The 20,598-nt window shown below is 41.1% G+C and overlaps 1 protein-coding gene across 2 annotated transcripts in view; it reads left to right on the plus strand.

Moving 5' to 3' along the window:
• The first annotated feature begins 1,212 nt into the window (after positions 1-1,212).
• The window catches only part of IPO5 (importin 5), a 60,037-nt gene continuing 40,651 nt past the window's right edge, over positions 1,213-20,598 (plus strand). For both annotated transcript variants that reach the window (XM_043581946.1, XM_043581956.1), the window contains exons 1-3: positions 1,213-1,292; positions 10,441-10,551; positions 16,299-16,392. In XM_043581946.1, the coding sequence (XP_043437881.1) occupies positions 16,303-16,392 (90 nt within the window). In that variant the 5' untranslated portion in view covers positions 1,213-1,292; positions 10,441-10,551; positions 16,299-16,302. The remainder of the gene's footprint in view (positions 1,293-10,440; positions 10,552-16,298; positions 16,393-20,598) is intronic.

Here is a 20,598-nt window from a genome sequence, read left to right on the forward strand (position 1 = left end):
CACCCCTGCCCATGAGCCAAAATATCAGAACAAGCAACATGATTGGTGGAAATGAAAACAATGAAGCAAGGAGTGGAGCTGAGGAACGTTCAGGATTTACAGAGACCTTGAAAGTGCGTAGACCTCACATTTCACCAGTAAAACTATGACCCATCCTACAGGGTTTGAGCATGTATTATGAAACAATTTTAAAAATGAAAAAGTTTAGTTTTAATTAATTATCCATGGAAATTAATAATGGAATATTAGATGTAGCAAAACTAGGTCACGGAGAACCAGGACAATCTAGGCCAAACTTGGTAAGTTAATATATCACGTCAGAACTTAAAGTACAAACCAAGAATGCCAAAAAACATATTTAATAAGGGATTTCTTTTGTTTCCTAGAAATTTATCTTTGTCTATTGTAGAGATCAGTTTCTCTTTTCGGTATTAATTACTAGAATAGAAGCGAAATCCATAGGTAAGGAAACTAATCATACAGTTTCAAGGCTTAAGTTGATGACACATGTATACCCAATCTGAGTAGCCCTCAACAGCATGAGCTTTGAGTTCTCAAAGGTCTGAGCTCCCTTTTCTTCTATGGCTTTGGGAATAGACGAGTTAGCCTATAATATCTAAATGCCTACATGGCCTCTAAAGCTGGCATGGTGGGCAAATTGAAACAGGCCAGCTGCATGACACTGCTTACCTGCTGCGGGTCACAATTGCAGTCAGATGTCTCCATGGTGACCTCTCTGAGCCATGAGGCCGGAACTGTGGGATTAATATCCCACGACTGGAGCAACCACAGTGCTGAGGACAGCTTTGACTACTGTAAGTAATCCCTAAACCTCAAATTTAGATGAAAAACTTTAAGAACTTAATCCATACCGAGGGACCAATTTGGGTGATTCTAGAGGGAAAGTCTTTCTGTGTGAGATCCAGGAGGAGCTGTTAGCCCTCGTACCTTCTGGAGTCCCCACAGTAGTATCTATGGGGAAGGGAAAGGAGAGAGAACTTACTAGACAGAAACCAAGAATGAAAGAATGAGAATACCATGACGGGTCATTGTTCCTTGACACTGTGTCTTAAACTAGCTGGTGACTGCTTCCATGTACTTAAGAAAGCACCACTTGAGCAGAGGTGACCAAAAGAATGTAGACCATTGTCCTAACTATGTGTATAGCCATCCTGAAACAATAAAAAAAAAATGAGTTTTTATTTTATTTAGGTGGTTCCAGGGAGAAACTTTGCCAGGACCCACGTATGGGCACAGCTGTTTTCCCTGATCAGGATCTTTGCAGCACCCAAGTAAGACTATAATTATCAGATAGATCTTGTTCTGTCTCTGGCCACTGCTAATTGCATTATTTCCTTTATAGCTAAAAAGTCCCCCTTTTTCCTACAATTGCGATATCCATGATCATTTCGCCTTTTGTTCACCAACTAACCAAACTCCAATCCACCAGGATTTTCTATCCTACTTTCCTATAGAAGAAGTCTTAAAAGTCTGACTTTTAAGGGCTCTTTTTTTGTTTTTCTAATGTTTATTTATTTTTGAGACAGAGAAAGATGGAGCGTGAACGGGGGAGGGTCAGAGAGAGGGAGACACAGAATCCGAAGCAGGCTCCCGGCTCCGAGCTGTCAGCACACAGCCCGATGCGGGCTCGATCCCATGGACTGTGAGATCATGACCTGAGCCGAAGTCAGACGCCCAACCAACTGAGCCACCCAGGCGCTCCTAAGGGCTGACTCTTAATTTCTCAAGTGTCTCAAAATAAGTTCTGTTTAAAATCTTTCGAGGTCCCACCTTAAGCCCCTACATATTATGGTGGTGTCCTCTCAGGGGCTGATCACATTTTATCTTAATTTGCAGAGATCACTAGTCAAGTAAGTGAGGGAAAACATAATTTATTTTCATTGTGGGAAAACTAAATCAACCACTGTGTAGTAAAAAGACTACTAACCTAATGGATTACATTACTTAACTGTTTCTCCTAGAACTTAATGCCCTAAATGGGTATAAAAAAGCCAAAATGAACAGAGGAAATGATTAGATGCAGGGGACTTGTCACTGGCAATGCCCTTATTACATAAGGTTTAATTTAGACCTTTCTAACCAGTTTTGCTCTATTGTTCTGTCACTTGTTTATGTGTATATATGTTAGAACATCCATAACTCTAGTAGGGGGAGACAGCATTGTGTTAGCATCTGAGTAGAGCTAAACCATTGGAACAGAGTTATGAACCACCAAATTAAAAACACCTGGGCAGCCAAATAGTAATTGTCCTAAGGCTCATGCAGGGTACTCTACAGGAAATATGCTCTACTCTCTTCTCTGTGTCTATTTCATATCCTTTTTAATGCATGTGGTTATCTGATTTCCAAAGCACACAGCAAACCAGATGATAAGAGGAGCTGACCAGCAGAGACTGCCATCATTTTATGTTGGCAGGTACATTAAGTGGCAGATGCCTGAAAGGAAAAATGAAAAAAAAAAAAAAAAAAACTTTGAGAAAAGCAGGCAGTGACGTAAGACCTCAAATCTCAGAGACCCAGAGCAATTTCATTTCAGGAGGAGCAACCCTAAGTGGCTTCTGCAGTCATCACCCTATTTCAGCACCGTATGATAACTGACTTAATGACCCTCAAATGCTGGGGCTGAGAAGATACCCTAGGGATCAAGTCCAACACTCCCAATTTACAGATGAGGAAGTGGAGGCTAGAGAAGCCTTGAGGGCCCAGTTCAGGATCATAGCTGGCTAGTGGTGGAGCTCCCATTGGAACCAGGATCCCCTGATCCCAATGCATTTTTTCTTGAAAAAAAAAAAAAACAAACGGTTGAAGCCTCATTGCTTAAACCCAACGATTGAATGAGATAATGTACAGAAGGTTAGCACTCAGACACAGAGAGCCAAGTTTCGTCAATGATTGTGAATAAAAAATCTGATATAAAGAATGGTTGAGCATTTTTGTAACTTTTTTTAAATGTTTATTTATTTTTGAGAGAGACAGAGACAGAACGCAAGTGGGTTAGGGGCAGAGAGAGAGGGAGACACAGAATCCAAAGCAGGCTCCAGGCTCCAGGCTCCGAGCTGTCAGCACCAGAGCCCGACGCGGGGCTCGAACTCACGAGCTGTGAGATCATGACTTGAGCCGAAGTCGGACGCTCAACCGACTGAGCCACCCAGGTGCCCCGGTTGAGCATTTTTAACATGAATCTTTGAAATAACTTTGCTCTTTTGGAAAATTAATTTCCGTGAAGCAATCCAGTCTCAGATGTTACAGTATTACGTCTCCTGAAAGGTCTCCCCGGACTACCCTTTTGAAAATAGGACCACTTTCACTTTCTGTCTCTTTCCCTTGACTTCTACCAAGCAATATTCCAGTTTTAAGCTGTGCTCTATCAAGATTTTCTATATGAAGTTATGTTTTAAAATACATGACTTACAGGGGCGCCTGGGTGGCTCAGTAGGTTAAGTGGCCAACTTCGGCTCAGGTCATGATCTCGCGGTCAGTGAGTTCAAGCCCCGCGTCGGGCTCTGTGCTGACAGCTCAGAGCCTGGAGCCTGTCTCAGATTCTGTGTCTCCCTCTCTCTGACCCTCCCCTGTTCATGCTCTGTCTCTCTCTGTCTCAAAAATAAATAAACGTTAAAAAAAATTAAAAAAAAAAAATACATGACTTACAGCTGAATCCAGGCAAACAAGCCGTTTTAAAACACAGTTCCAATATCACTCTTATTTTACATGGCAGTGAGAACTTAAAACACATTCCTGCTTTTCTCCCATTCTCTTTCTACATTCTTTAAAAGGGCAGTAACTATTATCTCTCTGCATAAAGAAAGTTAACTAGATACGTGCGTCTATTGAGGTGGAAGACAGCATCTGACATCTGAGTATTAGTTTGAACTAATGTCTTTAAGTAATTATTTTCATTCCACATTAGTACAGCTAGTTTCTAAGTGAGAGGCAGAGAGGTAGATTAGGTTGTAAGAGAGCTGAGTAGTTGAAGCAAATTTAGAGAAAGTAGTATTTCCTTAGCACCAAATAAATACTACTACTCCTGAGTAGGAAAAAAAAATACAAATAAAAAGTAACCCTTTCAAATAAAATGTTATGGGATTGAGTTTTTCTTTAACATCTGTGCCCACTTTTTCTTCCAACTAGTTTTACATTCATGAGTGGATGCCTAGGTGTTAACCCCTTGCCCAGCGGAGATCAACAGGGAATTTGAACTTAAGGTGACTAATAATGCTCAGTGTAGGTAGTACCATCAGTTCCCTGTTAGGATTATCTTTATATTATGTATGAATTATAAACCTCCTCCGCCTGGCCCCCAAGTGCTGGGATGTCTCACGGCTGAGTCCTTGACCCTCTTCTCTCTTCTCCAGGCGACGTTATCCACTTCGGCAGTCTTGAATGCCATGAATGTGATGACTCAGTTGGTATTTCCAGCCCTGCTCTTTCTGAGCTCCAGGCTCCCCTGTCCGACTGCTCACTGGACATCACCACTTGGATGTCTACTAGGCATCTCAAACTGACTATGACTGAAATTCCCCTCTTGATTTCTTCTTGCCACACCTTCTCCCAAACCCATCCTCCTTTTAGTGGCATTACCATTGCTCAGACCCAAATCCTAAGCATTCTCGACGTCTCCAATTTACTCCAATTGACCAGAGGAGGATTCACCATGGAGCTCATGCAGCTTGAGCTTACAGCCCATTCACTCGCACAGAGCCCCTCCAGGAAACCTCACTTTATGTTCAATTTTTTAATTTATCTTACAGAGGGCCCTCAGATTGTGTCAAGTTTCAGTTGTTTTTAACTTGGATCTGCCTCTGCACCCTACGTCCTGCTCCATTTCCAAAAGAAAAACATCTAAACCAGACCACTTTGGACACCGTTGATCGCCATACTCCAGGCCACATTATTCTCCTGCCTGGAGTACTATCGTGACCTCCTCATGCTCCCCCAGCTTCCTCACTCCCTCCTACTATTTCCTATATTGCAGCCAAATGACCTTTTATAACTGTTTAAATGTTCAATGATCTGTGAAAAACGGTCATACCCTTTACTTAACCTGTTTTGCTTAGAATAAGTTATACTACTGAACGATCACAATGCCCCAGGTGATGTGCCCCCCCCCCAACTTGCTTCTCAGCCCTCCCTTCAAGGTTTACTCCTCTCTGGCTGTACCCTTCTTTCCTCACTGGAATACACCAGACCAGTTTCGCTTGGGGGCTTTTGCACTTGCTGTTTCCTCTGGTGGAAATAGGAATTTCTCCCATTTCTTTCTTCACCTTGGCTCAACTTTCAAGTCTCAGCTCAGATATCTCCCTCAAAAGACTGTTTCACCGAAGTAGCACCCAACTCCACACCTTCTTGATCCCATTATCTTCCTTTCACTGGTCACTATAGAATGTTCTAATCTACTCAGTTGATTTGTTGATTGTCTGACTTCTCCCAAAAGATAAGCTCCATGGAGGTGGGAACCCAGTCCTACTCACCACTGAATCTCACAATCAGTGCCCACTGCAGAGAAGGTGCCCAATAAATATTTGCCAAATAAGTGAATAAGTAAATGTTAAAAACAAATGCTAATAGAGTAAAGTGAGGCATAAAGTGATAAACACATAGCATGGGTGGAATTGAAGAGTATGAACTGTATTACGAGGTCCTTTTTGTTTCCACCTCATTAATTACAGCTAAAAATCTGTTGCAAGTAGTTGCAAATTTGAGCTGTACATTGATGTCACAATTGCTATTCCACTATGAGCGTCATCATAATGCATGAGGTAAAATTTGCGTGTCAAAGTATCCAAACTATGAGATAATTACTATAAATAGCAAATATATGGAGAGGAAAATATATAGATTGAATCATATCTGTATCTCCCCAGTCCTTTTCCTCCAAAATAATGGTTTAGGAATGCTCAGAAGGTTTCAAGGTTATGAATGCTATCATCTATGTACTCTGAATTGAGTTAAACATAGTGTGAAAATAGAAAAAAATAGTAATTGAGGTCCGGATCAACTTCCTTCAGATAGCTAAGGAAAAGCATTTTTTAAAATCACACCTTTATTGAGATATAATTCACATACCATAAAGCTCACACTTTTTAAATGTACAATTCTTTAGTATGTTCACAGAGTTAGTCATCCATCACTGCTATCACATTCTGGAACATCTCATCATGCCAAAAAGGAACTCCATACCCATTAGCTGTCATTCCACCTTCCTTCCCCTCCCCTCCAGGCCCCTGACAACTACGAATCTACTTTCTGTGTCTATGGATTTGCTGCTCCTGGACATTTCACATAAATGGAACCAAAAAATACGTGACTTTTTGTGTCTGGCTTCTCTCGCTTAGCATCATATTTTTAAGGTTCATCCATGTTGCAATATGTACCAGTCTTGTTTCTTTTTATTGCCAAGGTGATATACCACATTTTGCCTATCTATTCATCAGTTTATGGATATTTTGGATTGTTTCCACATTTTGGCTATTATGAATAATGCTGCTATGAACATTCATGTACAAGTTTTTGTGTAGACATATGTTTCCATTTCTCTTGAGCACAAATGCTGAGTCATATAGTAACTTTATGTGTTACTTCTGAAGAACTTCCAAACTGTCAAATTGACCTCACCATTTTAAATTTCCATCAGCAATGCAGGAGGGTTCCCATATGAGGGGACCCGTTTTTCCACACCCTCATCAACACTTGCTATTGTCTTTTTTATTGTAGCCATACTAGCAGTATACCCCCCCTTTTTTGTGGGGGGGTGGGGGTTTAATTTATATCTCCCTAATGACTAATGACATCGAACATCTTTCAATGTACTTATTAGTCATTTGCATTCATGTATCTTCTGTGGGGGAAGGTCTATTTGAATGTCTGTTTTGCCTATTTTTTAATTGGGTGGGTTTTTTTGTTGTTGTTATTGAGTGCAATGGTTCTTTATGTAATCTGGATACAAGTCCTTTATCAGATGTATGATCTGCAAATATTTTCTTCCATTCTATGGGGTGTCTTTTCACGTTCTTGATGGTTTCCTTTGAAGCACAAAAATTTTTAATTTTGATGAAGTCCAATTTAACTTTTCTAATTTTTGTCTTTTGTAATTCCAGTGCCATAACTAAGAAACCATTGTCTAATCAAAGGCCATGAGTCTTATCTTCCTTTTTCTTCTAAGAATTTTATAGTTTTGCTCCTACATTTAGGTCTACGCCCTATGTTGAGGTTTGCATATGGTATGAGGTAGCAGATCAGCTTCATTCTTTTGCATGTGGATATCCAGTTGTACCACAACATTTGTTGAAAAGATTATACTTTCACATGAATGGCCTTAGCACCTATATTTGTCAGGATTCTCCAAAGAAATAGAATCAATAGGATCCCCAAAAAGAGATCTATTTTAAGGAATTATCTCATGTGATTGTGGGGGCTGGCATGTCTGAAATCCTTAGGGCAGGGAAACAAGTGGAAATTTAGGCATGAGTTGATTTTGCAGTATGGAGTCTGAAATTTGCAGAGGAAGCCAATATGTGTTTCTGTGTTGCCATCTGTCTTAAGCCAGATCCGAATTGCTTCTTCCTCTGGAAACCTGTCTTTGCTATGAAGGCCTTCCATTGGTTAGATGAGACCTACCCACAGTATGGAGGGTAATCTACTTTACTTAAAGTCAACAGACTATACACGTTAATCACATCTACAAACGCCTTCACGGAAATGTCTAGACTAGTGTTTGACCAAACAACTGGGCACCATAGCCAAGTCACGTTGAATAATAAAATTAACCATCATAGCACCCTTGTCAAAAATCAACTGACCACAAATATAAGGTTTATTTCTGAATTCCCCATTCAATTTCACTGATCTTTATAACGGTCTATCCTTAGGCCAGCATCACAGTGTAGCTTTAAAGTAAGCTTTAAAATCAAGGTGTGAATCTTTCAATTTTTGCTGGGTTTGAAATTATTTTGGCTATTGGTAGTCTCTTGCAATTCATATCCATTTTAGGATCAGCTTTTTCTGAAGAAAAAAGTGGTTAAACTGTTAATAGGTATTGCTTAAATCTGTAGATCAATCTGGGGAGTATTGCCATCTTAATTTTAAGTCTTCCAATCCATGCACGTAAAATGTCTTTCCATTTATTTAGATCTTTCTAAATTTCTTTAGCCATGTTTTATCATTTTTGGTGTAGAAGTCTTATATGTTTGTTAAATTTGTTCTATTTTATATTTTTTGATGCCATCATAAATGAGATTTGCTTAATTTCATTTTTTGATTGTTCATGGCTAGCATATAAGTGCATGATTTTTGTATATTGGCCTTATATCCTGTAACCTTGCGGAATACATTTATTTTTCTAACAACATTTTTGTGGATTCATCAGGATTTTCTCTATACAAGTTCATGCCATCTGTAACTCTCCAGTACAATATTGAATAGAAATGGTGAGAATGGGCATTCTTGTCTTGTTCTTGATCTCAGGAAGAAGGCATTCAGTTTTCCCCCAGTAAGTATGATATTAGCTGTGGGTTTTCATAAGTGGCAATCAATTTGTTCAGTTTGTTGAGTGTTTTTATCATGAAAGGGTGTTGGATTTTGTCAAAGGCTTATTCTGCATCAATTGAGATAATTATGTGGTCTTTATACTTTATTCCATTAATATGGTGTATCACATTGATCAATTTTCTTATGTTATACCAACTTTGCATTCCTAGGAGAAGTCCCACCTAGTAGTGATATATAATCCTTTTTACATGTTGCTGAATTCAGTTTGCTAGGATTCTGTTGATAATTTTTGCATCCATATTTATATTGGTAAGCATTTTCCTTGTGATATCTTTGGTTTTGGTATCAAGTTAAAACTGGCCTCATAGAGTGAGTGTTCACTCTGCTTCTATTTTTTGGAAGAGCTTAGAAAGGACAGGTGTTAATTCTTCTTTAAATGTTTGGTAGAATTCACCAGTAAGGCCATATCTTTTCTTAGAATTTTGTGGGAAATGTTTTTATTACTAATTCAATCCCTTTAATTACTATATATAGGCCTATCCAGATTTTCTGTTTCTTTTTGGATTCAGTTCAGCAGTTGTGACTTTCTAGGATTTTCTGTTGAATCCAGGTTATCTAACTTGTCAGCATACAATTGTTCAGTTTTTCCTTTTAATTCTTTTTACTCCTGAAAGTTTGGTAGTGATGGTCTTTTATTTTTAATTTTAGTAATTTGAGTCTTCTTTTTTTCTGGGTCTAGCCAGAGATTTGTCAATTTTGTTGATCTTTTCAAAGAAACAACTTTTTCCCCCCTCTGTTTTTAATTCTCAATTTCACCTATTTCCTTTCTTGTTTTTATTGCCTCTTCTGCTTGCTTTGGGTTTAGTTTGCTCTTCCTCTAGTTTCTAAGAAACTAGGCGAGACTATTGATTTGAGCTCTCTTCTTTTTTACCAAAGATGTTTACAACTCTAAAGTTTCCCAAGAGCACTGCTTTCACTGCATCCCAAAAGTTTTGGTCTCTTGTGTTTCTGTTTTCATTCATCTCAGAGTGTTTCCTAATTTTTCTTGTGATTTCTTCTTCAACCCATTTGTTATTTAGAAGGATGCGGCTAATTCCCACTTATTTGTGAATTTCTCAAATTTCCTTTTGTTCTTGATTTCTAATTTCATTTTGCTCAGGACAGAGAAGATATTTTATATGATTTGAGTCTTTTTAAACCTATTGAGACTTGTTCTATGGCCCAACATGTGATCTCTTCTGGAGAATGTTCCCTGTGCGCTTGAGAAAAATGTGTATTCTGCTGTTGTTGGATGGAGTGTCCTATGGATGTCTGTTAGGCTTAGATGGTGTATAGTGTTCTCCACATCTTCTATTTGTTGTTTGTCTTCTGCCTAGTGGTTCTATTCATTATTAAGAGCGCAGATAGAAGTCTTCAACTATTTTGCTGAACTTTTCCCTTCAATTCTGTCAAGTTTTGCTTCATGTATTTTGGGGCTCTGTTGATGGATACATGCATTTATGATTTTTGTGTCTACCTGATTGATTGACCCTTTTATCCTAATAAAATATCCTTCTTCGTCTCTGATAATTTTATTTTAAAATCTATTTTGTCTGATAGCAGTATAGCCATTTTGGCTCTCTTTTGGATGGCATATCTTTTTCCATCCTTTCATTTTCAACCTATTTGTGTTCTAAGGAAAAAAATACACTTAACACTAAATTCTTCTGCTAAGTATATTTTTATTTCAGGTGTTAAAAGGCAGCAAATGATGGTTTTTAAAATCCATTCACATTTAAATGAAAATCATCAACGTTAAAAACATAAAAGATATTCTTCCTTCCTCCAGCTCTTCATCAGTTCTTGACTTAACTTATAAGGATTTATTCTAGGGGATCAAATCTTGAGTCTTCCTTACCTTCTAAAGGTTCACAAATGTGTTCAATGTCAAACCAGCAGGGAAAGGACATTCCTAAGCAAGAAACACTGCTCAGGAAGTACTGCACCATGTCTCCAGGTCCCTGAGAATCAAGTCAGAAAACTGGAAGCAACGGAAAGCACTATAAGGTAACTGATCCTCACTTTGTGACAAGTCATTTCCTAAATATAAATGAACAAACTACGTAGCACACTTGTGTGCAACTAGTTGGTTATTTTGCTCCCAAGCAAAGCAGTGTTCAATAGAAATATCATGTGAACCACAAATGCTAGTCATATTTGTAAATTTTTTAAATGTTTATTTGAGAGAGAGAGCACACATGCAAGTGGAGGAGGGGCAGAGAGAGGGAGAGACAAAATCCCAAACAGGCTCCATGCTGTCAGCACAGAGCCCGAGTAGGGCTCAAACTCATGAACCCTGAGATCGTGACCTGAGCCGAAATCAAGACTTAGACACATAACCGACTGAGCCAGTCAGATGCCCGCCCCCATATATGTAATTTTAAGGTTTCTAGCAACCATATTTTAAAAACTAAAAACAGGAAAATTAATATAATTAATAATTATCATTTATTAATAAGTGTAATTAACATATTTTATTTAACCCAATATGTTGTCATTTCTACATGTGACCAATATAAAATTGTTACTCTTCATTTTCTTCCAAGGCTCTGAAGTTTAGTTTGCACCTTACACTTAAAGCACAGCTAATTTCAAACTAGCCACATTTCAAGTGACTGATAGCCACAATGGCTAGTGGCTACCACTCGGACAGAGAACTGTAGCATTTAAAAGTGAAAATGAGGGGCGCCTGGTGGCGCAGTCGGTTAAGCATCTGACTTCAGCCAGGTCACGATCTCGCGGTCCGGGAGTTCGAGCCCCGCGTCAGGCTCTGGGCTGATGGCTCAGAGCCTGGAGCCTGTTTCCGTATCTGTGTCTCCCTCTCTCTCTGCCCCTCCCCCGTTCATGCTCTGTCTCTCTCTGTCCCAAAAATAAATAAATGTTGAAAAAAAAATTTATATAAAAAAAAAGTGAAAATGACCTTAAAATGCTCTATGATGATCATGACCTGAGCCAAAGTCAGATGCTTAACCGACTGAGCCACCTGAGTGCCCCGTAAATTTTTTTTCCTTAACATTATACATTGCTATAACATGACTGCTTATATAATAGGAGTATAAAAATGAATTAACCTAACAAGTAGGTGTGCAATCCAAACTAACAAATCTTGGAGGTTTTGATCTGCATCAATAAGTACAGCTAACTTTATTAAGCATTTACTCTGTGCCAGCACTATGCCAGGTATTTTGATGCATGGTGGAAGGTACTACTGTCATTTCCATTTCACAGAAGAGGAAACTGGGGCTGAGAAATGTTAAATAACTTGGGCGAGATCACAGCATGTAAGTTGTGAAGTCATAATTTGAAGTCTCATGCTGGCTGGCTCTTGGAACCTCTGCTCCTAAGCCTCCAAACTCTATACGTCCTTCAAATGTATCCAACCACCAGCTGACATTCAGTGAATTTCATATATAAAACTATGAGAGAGAGAGGGCAAAAGAAACTAACCGAATCCAAATTTCCCCTGCCTGTGTTCAATTCCACAGTTTGCTGACTAGTGTGTTTAGTGCCCTTTGGGAATACAAGGTTTCACTTGCCCCTGGCCTGCATGCTCTGACTGTAACAGACTGCTTCAGACAGGGGCTTAAAAATCTTGATAAAAGGCAGCTGGAGAAATGGAAACAGCTTAGCATTTTCTTTTCAGCAGACAACCTTCCTCAACAGGTCTCATCTTTTCTGCTGGCTCTTACCTAAGCAACAAAGAGCATCGATATTAGAAAGCATTAGAAATTTTATTTATCAGCCAAATGCTTGTTAACCATCCTTAATCCATCAACATACCATTTTACTCTGCATAATTGGGAGGGAGACTAATAGAAAATATACAAATACACTTTATTACACACACAAACGCGATGCATACATCTATATCACATGTAGCTTTAAGAGTAGTCACCTGTCTGAGGCCTATTTCTTATTTAACCCTAGAATCCATCTAACCAATAATAGCTGATAACTATTGAGTGCTACAGTGTCTGCAGACCCCATGCTATGTGCATTTACAAATATTATCCTACTTTCTACAACACCCCTATGAAGAAGTATTATTCCCCTTTTACAGATGAGGAAACAAAGACAACTTGTTATGTCATACCATGTTAACTATTAATACAAACACCTGTAAATAATACCATCTGCTTATATCTGTGTAGTTATAGATTATAATACTTTCACTTCTGTTATTTAAACTGCTCCTCAAAATAAGTTGTGCTATAGAGAGCACCTGTGCTTACCACTACCAGGACAGGTAGTGGAAGTTATGTTGGGAGTCCTGGGGCAACTTTTAAAAATTTACAGATTGTTCACTCGGGAGAATCTTATTTACATTCAGAACCCAATAAACCAGAAATGACAGACAAGACCAAATTCTACCCCAGCTGAAAGAAGCTTTCGCAGGGGTTTTATAAGCCTAACTTCTCCAGCCACTCCCATCAACACAAAACCTATAAAATCAAGAGCAGTACCCAAGGAAGATTCTGCTGCTCTCTTGTTAAGGAGTGTGGCCTCCTGTATTATTATAAAGAGGGCATGGGCAGGCTGTGCAGTACCTTCTGACAAACATCAAGAATCCTAAATTGCCTAGATTTCAAGTCTCAGTTGAGAGAAACTTCCAGCCTTCCATTTTCCCAACCTCACCCTTTTACGCAAGGGGTTATAAATGCTCTGAGCAAATATGCCTCCAGAACTTAATGGAGGTAGGGTCAGGTCTAATAAGCTGAAGTGAAAGGCATCAGGAGCTGGCTGTTCACAGTTGACTCGCCCAAAGCAATGGCGGCTAATTGGGAGTGAGCAAGACTTCGTTCTACCCCTCCATTTCATTTCCAATCATAATTTAATGTCAGAACTTTTCTGATTAATAATAGCATACTTTAACAGCCATTATTATTCCATTTTATAATGAGAGATTGAGGCTTAAAGACATTAAGTGCTCACTCAAGTTCACATTAGTAAGACACTAAAGACCCACATCCACTCAAGTTCAAGGTTCTTTACCTTCTACCATCTGATCTCCTTGGGAAATAAACCTATATTCTTATGGACTGCCATGATACAATATCTGAGCTATTTTCCCAGGGGGAGATTATGTTCATAAAACAAAGAGGACTCTCTCCATGGGAAATAGGTTTCTAAGTGCAATACATTCCCTGAAGGCTGAGCATTACAAACTCTCTAAACTGGCAGGCCTGCTGTTGAAAATGCAGTCCCCACTTAGGAGGTTTCCTGGACACAAGAACTGGTCTCCGTTGTCAGAATGGCTGATATCCACCCCAAGTTTACAGGAATTTCTCCCATTTGGGGATCTCTTTTTTCATTGCCCGTAAAAATCTCCTTCCTTCTTACTTAGAATATTAAAAGAAAGCTGGGCTGACATTTCATATTGTAGCAGTTGATGTCACGACTAACACTGACTTGTTTTATTTGTAGTCTGAATAAGTATGTGCTTTGCCTCACCAAAAAATCAAGCTCTCTCGGGCACCTGGGAAGCTCAGTTGGTTGAGCATCCAACTCTTGTTTTCCGCTCTGGTCATGATCTCACGGTTGGTGGGATAGAGCTCGGCTCTGCACTAACAGTGCGGAGCCTGCTTGGGATTCTCTCTCCCCCTGTCTCTTTGCCCCTTCTCGGCTCATACACACACACACACACACACACACACACACACACACACACACATTCTCTCTCTCTCTCTCTCTCTCTCCCCCTCTCCTCTGATAGCTCTCATACTTAATCTCTCTAAAAAAATAAATAATTTTAAAAATTAAAACAAGCTCCCTATCTTGACACATACGTTGTAATTTCTATTATTTAGTAATTATTAAACAAATGTATGTAATCTACAGAGTCATTGCCAATAAAACACATACCACAGCAAGTGTTATAAAGTAACTGGAGATCAGGACTTACCCTAAGCAAGCCTCCAGGCAATTCATCTTATTTCACTGGTAACATAGTCAGAAAATAGGCTGGATAAGTAATTCCCCAAATCTTAATAACCTTGGGTGAGGAAAAAGCCTCCCAGAATCCAGACATGACCACTGCTGACATACATACATACAAAACAAGCAAAAACAAAAACAAAAACCTGTCCCAAATTAATGTACGTGATGTTCTATCTTTAAAGAAATAATGTGTCATAAGAACAACAAATTGTCACATCTAAGGAGCATCAATTCTTCAAAGATAGGTCTGCAGACCTCTTGTAGAGAACTCTTATCACTATCACAGCTAAAACTTTCTAAGGGAGTTTTTTTCTCCACGAATCAGAATCCTTTAAAAGATCTTAGCTGGCAATCACAATTGCATAGCGATCCCGGGGCCTCAGCGCAGAGATTCTGGACGCAGTGGCTGGGATTCTAATATACAGCCAAGGTTTAAAATAATTCCCTTTAAAGCAAATGTTTTAAGTAGACTTCCAGAGAACACAACTTCCGAGTAGTCAACAGGAAATTAAATTCCCTTCGGGCTGCCAGAAGTGTGGTCCATCTCACCCAACGTGGAATCTCCTCCCTACCAGTGTCCTTTTGAAGCAAAGATGAAGAATTATTTTCTCCACTGTCACCCTTAGCCCAAACCATTGGACACAGTAGGGGCTCAACAGAAGTGCCCTTTGATTTGAACACTGCCCTCTCCCATTTGGCAGCTCCAGTAGCGAAGAGAGATTGGGTGTATTGTCTATGCAATTGAAATCAGGTCTCTGGGTCCCGCAGTACGGGCAGGAATCATTTAAGCATTTAGATGAGCCCTACAAACCAGGATTCCGTTAGGGAGGGGTGATCTGTCTTAGCTTCTCCCAATCATTGAAAGAACGGGACCCCAAAACAAGGAATTCAAGGGAAAAGTCTGGGATCCTGGGTGGGGAGGGGATGGAGGCCTGTGTGCTACGTGTACAACTCAGGACGACCCTGGGCTGGGGAGGGCAGAGGAGGGCAGGGGAGGGAGGCCTGGCGGGAGAGCCCAGGGCTGAGTAACACCTCTCCCGGACAAGCCGAAGGTGTGAGTCACTGGTGAGCGCGGCTGGAGCAAGGGGTGGCCTGAGTCACAGCCCTGGGGGAGTCGAGGGTCTGACAGAGAAGTCTGTAAACCCGGGGGTGGAATTGAGTGGGAAGTGGGTTTCAAAGGAGCTCCTCCCTGGGGGGTGGGGGTTTACGGTCCTAGAGACTGCGGGGGCTGGAGTTCGGGGAAGCTCCGCGGGCCTCAGGGAGAGCGCGGCGGGCGGCAGCCGAGGAAGCCGGCCAGCCCGCGGCGCCGAAATCTCCCGCGCTCTGGAGCTGGCCCCACCTCCCCAGCCGAACCTCACGCCCCTCCGCGCGGCGCGGCGCGGCCCGCCAGCCAGCCCCTCCCTCCCGCCACCCTCCCGACGTCACCCCAGGCCCCAGCTGGCCGGCAGAGTCCCCGCCCCACATCGCCCGCGACCAGCCGGGCAGCCCGCCGCGAGTCGCCAGTGACGGCACTGCAGGGTGCGTGGCCAATCGGCGCGGCCCCGGAGGAGGCGGCCTCCGCCCCGCCTCCCGCGCCCAGAGCCAATGAGACGCCGGAGCTGGGGGCCGCGACTGGGTGAGGGGTCACGAGTCCCCGCCCCATCCTCCCCTTTCCCCTTTGCCCCGCCCTTTCCCGCCCGCCACCCGCCCCCCCCACCAGCCCCGCGCCGCGGCTGGTGCAGGTCCCCGCGCTGGGCCCGCCCCCACCCCTCCCGCCGGCCCGCCAGCGCGCCTCACGGCTCCTGTCTCCCCTCCCTCCTTCTCTCTCACACGCCTAGCGCAATGGCGGCGGCCGCGGCGGAGCAGCAACAGTTCTACCTGCTCCTGGGAAACCTGCTCAGCCCCGACAATGTGGTCCGGAAACAGGCAGAGGTAACCGAGCTCGTCGCCCCTGACTCCGTGCCCCGGCCGGCGCGCCGGCCTGCCCCCGACGCCGCCCCTCCGGGCCTCGGTCGCTCAGCCGCGGCCGCGCAGGCCGGGGCCGGGCGGCGGCCGCGTAGCCCACGTGTGAGGCGGCCCGCGGCTCCCGGCCGTGCCCCCGGGCCCTTCCGGCCCTTGTCGCCGCGGCGCCCGGAGCCAGTTACCTCCCCGCCACCCCTCGCACACACGTGCGGCCACTCCTGACACGCTGCCCCCGCCCAGATGGGGAAGCCGGGCGGCGGGGAGGGATATGGGGTGTGGGGCGGGCCGCGGGGCTCCCCTCGCCCCTTTCCCGCTTTCTCCCCGTGGGAGCCTTCCCCGCCCGTCCAGCCCTGGTCTCCAGCCGGCCTCGCCCTCCTGGGTCCCCAAACCCTGCCCGCTACCTGACCCTTCACCCCGGCCTCTCTCCTGTCCCCTCTTTCTTCGCTACCGTCTTTCCCTCCCTCCCCCATCCCCTCCTTTCGAAATGTGTGTCTTGCTCTCTTGCCTTTCCACTCACTCCATTTAGTCCTCTTTCTCTTGTCTAGTTTCCTGACAATCCATCGGAAGCTGGATTTCCCTCCTCCCCCCCCCCCCCGCCCCCGGCCCTCGCCACAATTCTGTAAAGTTGCCTTTAGGGTTTCTTTCTAAGCCGCTTGCACCTTACTTTATTCTTCCTTTAGACAAATTTTCTTTGATCTATAGAGATTTGTGGTCTCATTACTGCGATGTCCTGGGACTTCCGTTGTTTAAGTGGGCCAGTGCCACCATATGTTTAAGTCTTTAATTTCATGAAATCCAACCTGAATCAATCAGTCAATCAATCTCTCTCTCTCTGTCTCTCTCTCTCTTTTTTTTTTTTTTTTTACCTCCTCTGACTGCTGGCCTCCAAAATGTGGAGCTGTGGATATTTTCAAGAGACAGTATTTCAGATGTATCTTCAAGTTCTTTTACCAAGTAGCAGTGAGAAACACTTGGTTTAGTAGAAGACTGATGTTAAGGCTGTCAGTGTTGAGACCACAGTACATACGTGAGACAGTGTAAGGGAAGGGCAGAAACTTTCCAGTTTCTTTTAAGTGCATTATAAGAACCTGTCTTCAAACTTGGTTATATGTGGAGTTCTCTGCCACCATGTGATCGAAGATTTTTAGAAGATTCAGCAAAAGATGTTCAACCAGATGTTTTTAGGGAGCAAAATTCATTTTACGTGTAGCTAACAAAATTGGGGACGAGTCCTCTTCTGTACTCCTGGGTTTTATAGATAAACTTTAGAATCACAATGTTGTTAGTACTTACCTTAAATAGATTAGGATATGCTGGTTATACTTAGTGGTTTTATAATATTTGAAGTAAATACACTGGAAGTTCAGTTCTGTATGAGAACGCGCTTTAAACAACTAATGATTTTTGCTTCATGTATTATACATGTGATATGTGTTCAGGGTAAAATTTTAAACAGTGCAAATAGTTTTTTATCCCTTTCCCCAAAGGTAACCACTTTTAAGTGTCTTGTGAGTTATCCCTGAAAATACCTTCACAAGTGTAAATGTATACATTCATTTTTACATGAATGGACCTTAATACACATACACATATAATTCATATGCTGTGAACCTGGATTTTTCACTCCATATATTTCACGTTGCCACATACAAGATTTTGTTAAAGCAGCTATGTAGTAGTCCATAATATGGATGTATTATTTAGTCAACCAACCCACCTATGAAAGGACATTAAGGTTTCTAGTGTCCTTTTAAAAATAAGAGTACATGCTAAAAATAAGAGTACATGCATACTTATCTTTTCAGACTTTGCCAGGTTTACTTGAAATACTTAAAAGTAGTATTTGTCCTTGGAAGTAAAGTGCATTTATTAGTTGCATCAATTTGCACTCCTGTATTAGTGGGATGTGATGATGCCTATGAAAACATTTTAATGCATTCTGCTAACTCTGGGGGTAATTTTTCACCAAAATAAGTTCCTAATCCCAAACCATAATAGAAATTGCCGTGTGTTACAAAGCAGAACAGCATTGTAATTAGTAAGCTAGTTTAATTCTCCCTCTTCCCTCCAGTTGCTTAAGTCTCTATTGTCAAGCCTAGTGGGGAATCTCTCTTCTATTGAACTAAATACCAGTGTCTGGTTCAGCTTGAATTCCGATTGGTGCCTGTTGTAAATCTTTTATCACTTGCATCACTTTGGGGATAATTAGCAGCATTCAGCACATTTTCTCATAAAGAACAATTGGAAAGTATAGTTGACCCTTGAACAACACAGAGGTTAGGGACACCAGCTCCCACCCCCCTAACACTCCCAAAATTTAACTACTGATAGCCTCCTGTTGACTGGAAGCCTTACCAATAACATAAAGAGCCAGTTTACACATATTTTGTATGTGTGTTATATACAGTGTTTTTACAACAAAGAAAGAGGAAAAAAACATTATTAAGGAAATCATAAGGTGAAAAGATACATTCCAGTACTGTACTGTATTTATCCCCCTCAGAAAGAAATCCACATATAAGTAGATCTGCACAGTTCAAACCCATGTTCAAGGTTCAGCTGTACTGTCAGTCTTTTTATTCCTAGTGAAAACATTCAGGTAGTACATTTTTACTTTCTTTGTATATCCCAGGAATATATTAATGTGTGAAGTAAGTCTTATAAAACAGAATATTCTTAATTTGACACCAAAAAAGGTAAATGTTAGAGGGGAAGTTTCCTGATGTCACATAACACAAAGTTTGACTGTAAATAGAGCTTAAGAAAGCAAAATATTAGTTGGAAAAGTAAATAGCTGTGCATAATGATACTTTAATGCCCCTTTTTTTGCCTTATGAAATGAGCTGTTTATAAGTAATGAAGCCAAATTAAATTGAGTATTACAGTCTGATATGGCAAATATAGAAATTTTTTTAACTAAAAATTGGCAAAAGCTCAGTAAGTATTTTTGTAATTTACTCAGTCAAAATAAAAATACTTAGTTGACACAAATACTGAACTGTTGACTAAGGTAACTTGCATTCAAACATGAAATGAAGTACAGTAAAGGACTCGTAATATATTGTTGAAATCATTGAAAGTCTTGAAAAGTTTTAAAAGTTTTTAAAATTTCCATTATATAAACTATCTGGTAGGCTTTATGTTATATTTCTGTTAAATCTTCAAGAATTTTTCTCTTTAACTTTACAAAAAATGTTTCTGATGCTTGAAGAAATGATTTAAATGCTTCTAAGTCTAAAAATACAATGATTAACATGAATAAGCAATTTGAATAAATAGTTGACAGGTAGTACAAAGTTGAATGTCCATGGCATTCATGACTGGACATTTTTATGTGACACAAGCTTAAGTATTTTATTAAACATATGCTTGGATTTTATATTCTTAGTTTTTCCATTGACTTTGTTCTTCATTGATTGTAGTATAGAACTACATCAATGAGATTTGAATTGGAGGAGGGTAATGTATTGAAAAATATACCTGATTTTTGAGGAACCAGGTTGTTTATTTACTAGGTAAAAATTGTACCAGGTAAAACTTGCCCCCTCTTTTCATATGCAAGGTTGGCTCACCATAAATATTTATGGAATGAGTAAGATGAGTATTTATTAGCGTTTCTCCTTTGTATGGACAGAAAAGGGGGAGGTGAAATACTTTGCATTGTGTGAATGTGCATGGTGAAATCAAATGGAGTTGAAATTCTGTTTGCCAGGAAACTGGCAACATTCATTGAACCTGCCTGGCCTAGGGCTAGGAATATTCTTCGAAAGATTGTTTATATATTCTTTATATAGATATTCTTTACATTTGCTGCACTCTGATGTGCTAAGTGCTGGAATACAAGGAGATACCAGCCCTGTCTTGGTGGCACTCTGTCTGTTCAGGGTTTTAAGGTTGTGCTCTTTTTGCCAAACTATTATCCTTGACCAATGTTATGGTGTAAATGTAATACTATATCTGGATTGCTACAGTGGAACATAACAAATGGGAGAACCCTCTCTCAGGAGTCAGATGTCACTCATACCAAACTCTCTCTCCATTGACTTCTAATTCTAATTCCTTATGGAATAGAGTTCAGTATTGGACTTAATATTTCTAAGTCTCTACTAGAATTAGCACAGTATAACTGTCACACTAATAGTCCCAGCTGGGCATTGTTTTCCGAGAGTGATATCC

Source organism: Prionailurus bengalensis, chromosome A1 (genome assembly GCF_016509475.1).
Source record: "Prionailurus bengalensis isolate Pbe53 chromosome A1, Fcat_Pben_1.1_paternal_pri, whole genome shotgun sequence".
NCBI lineage: Eukaryota > Metazoa > Chordata > Mammalia > Carnivora > Felidae > Prionailurus > Prionailurus bengalensis.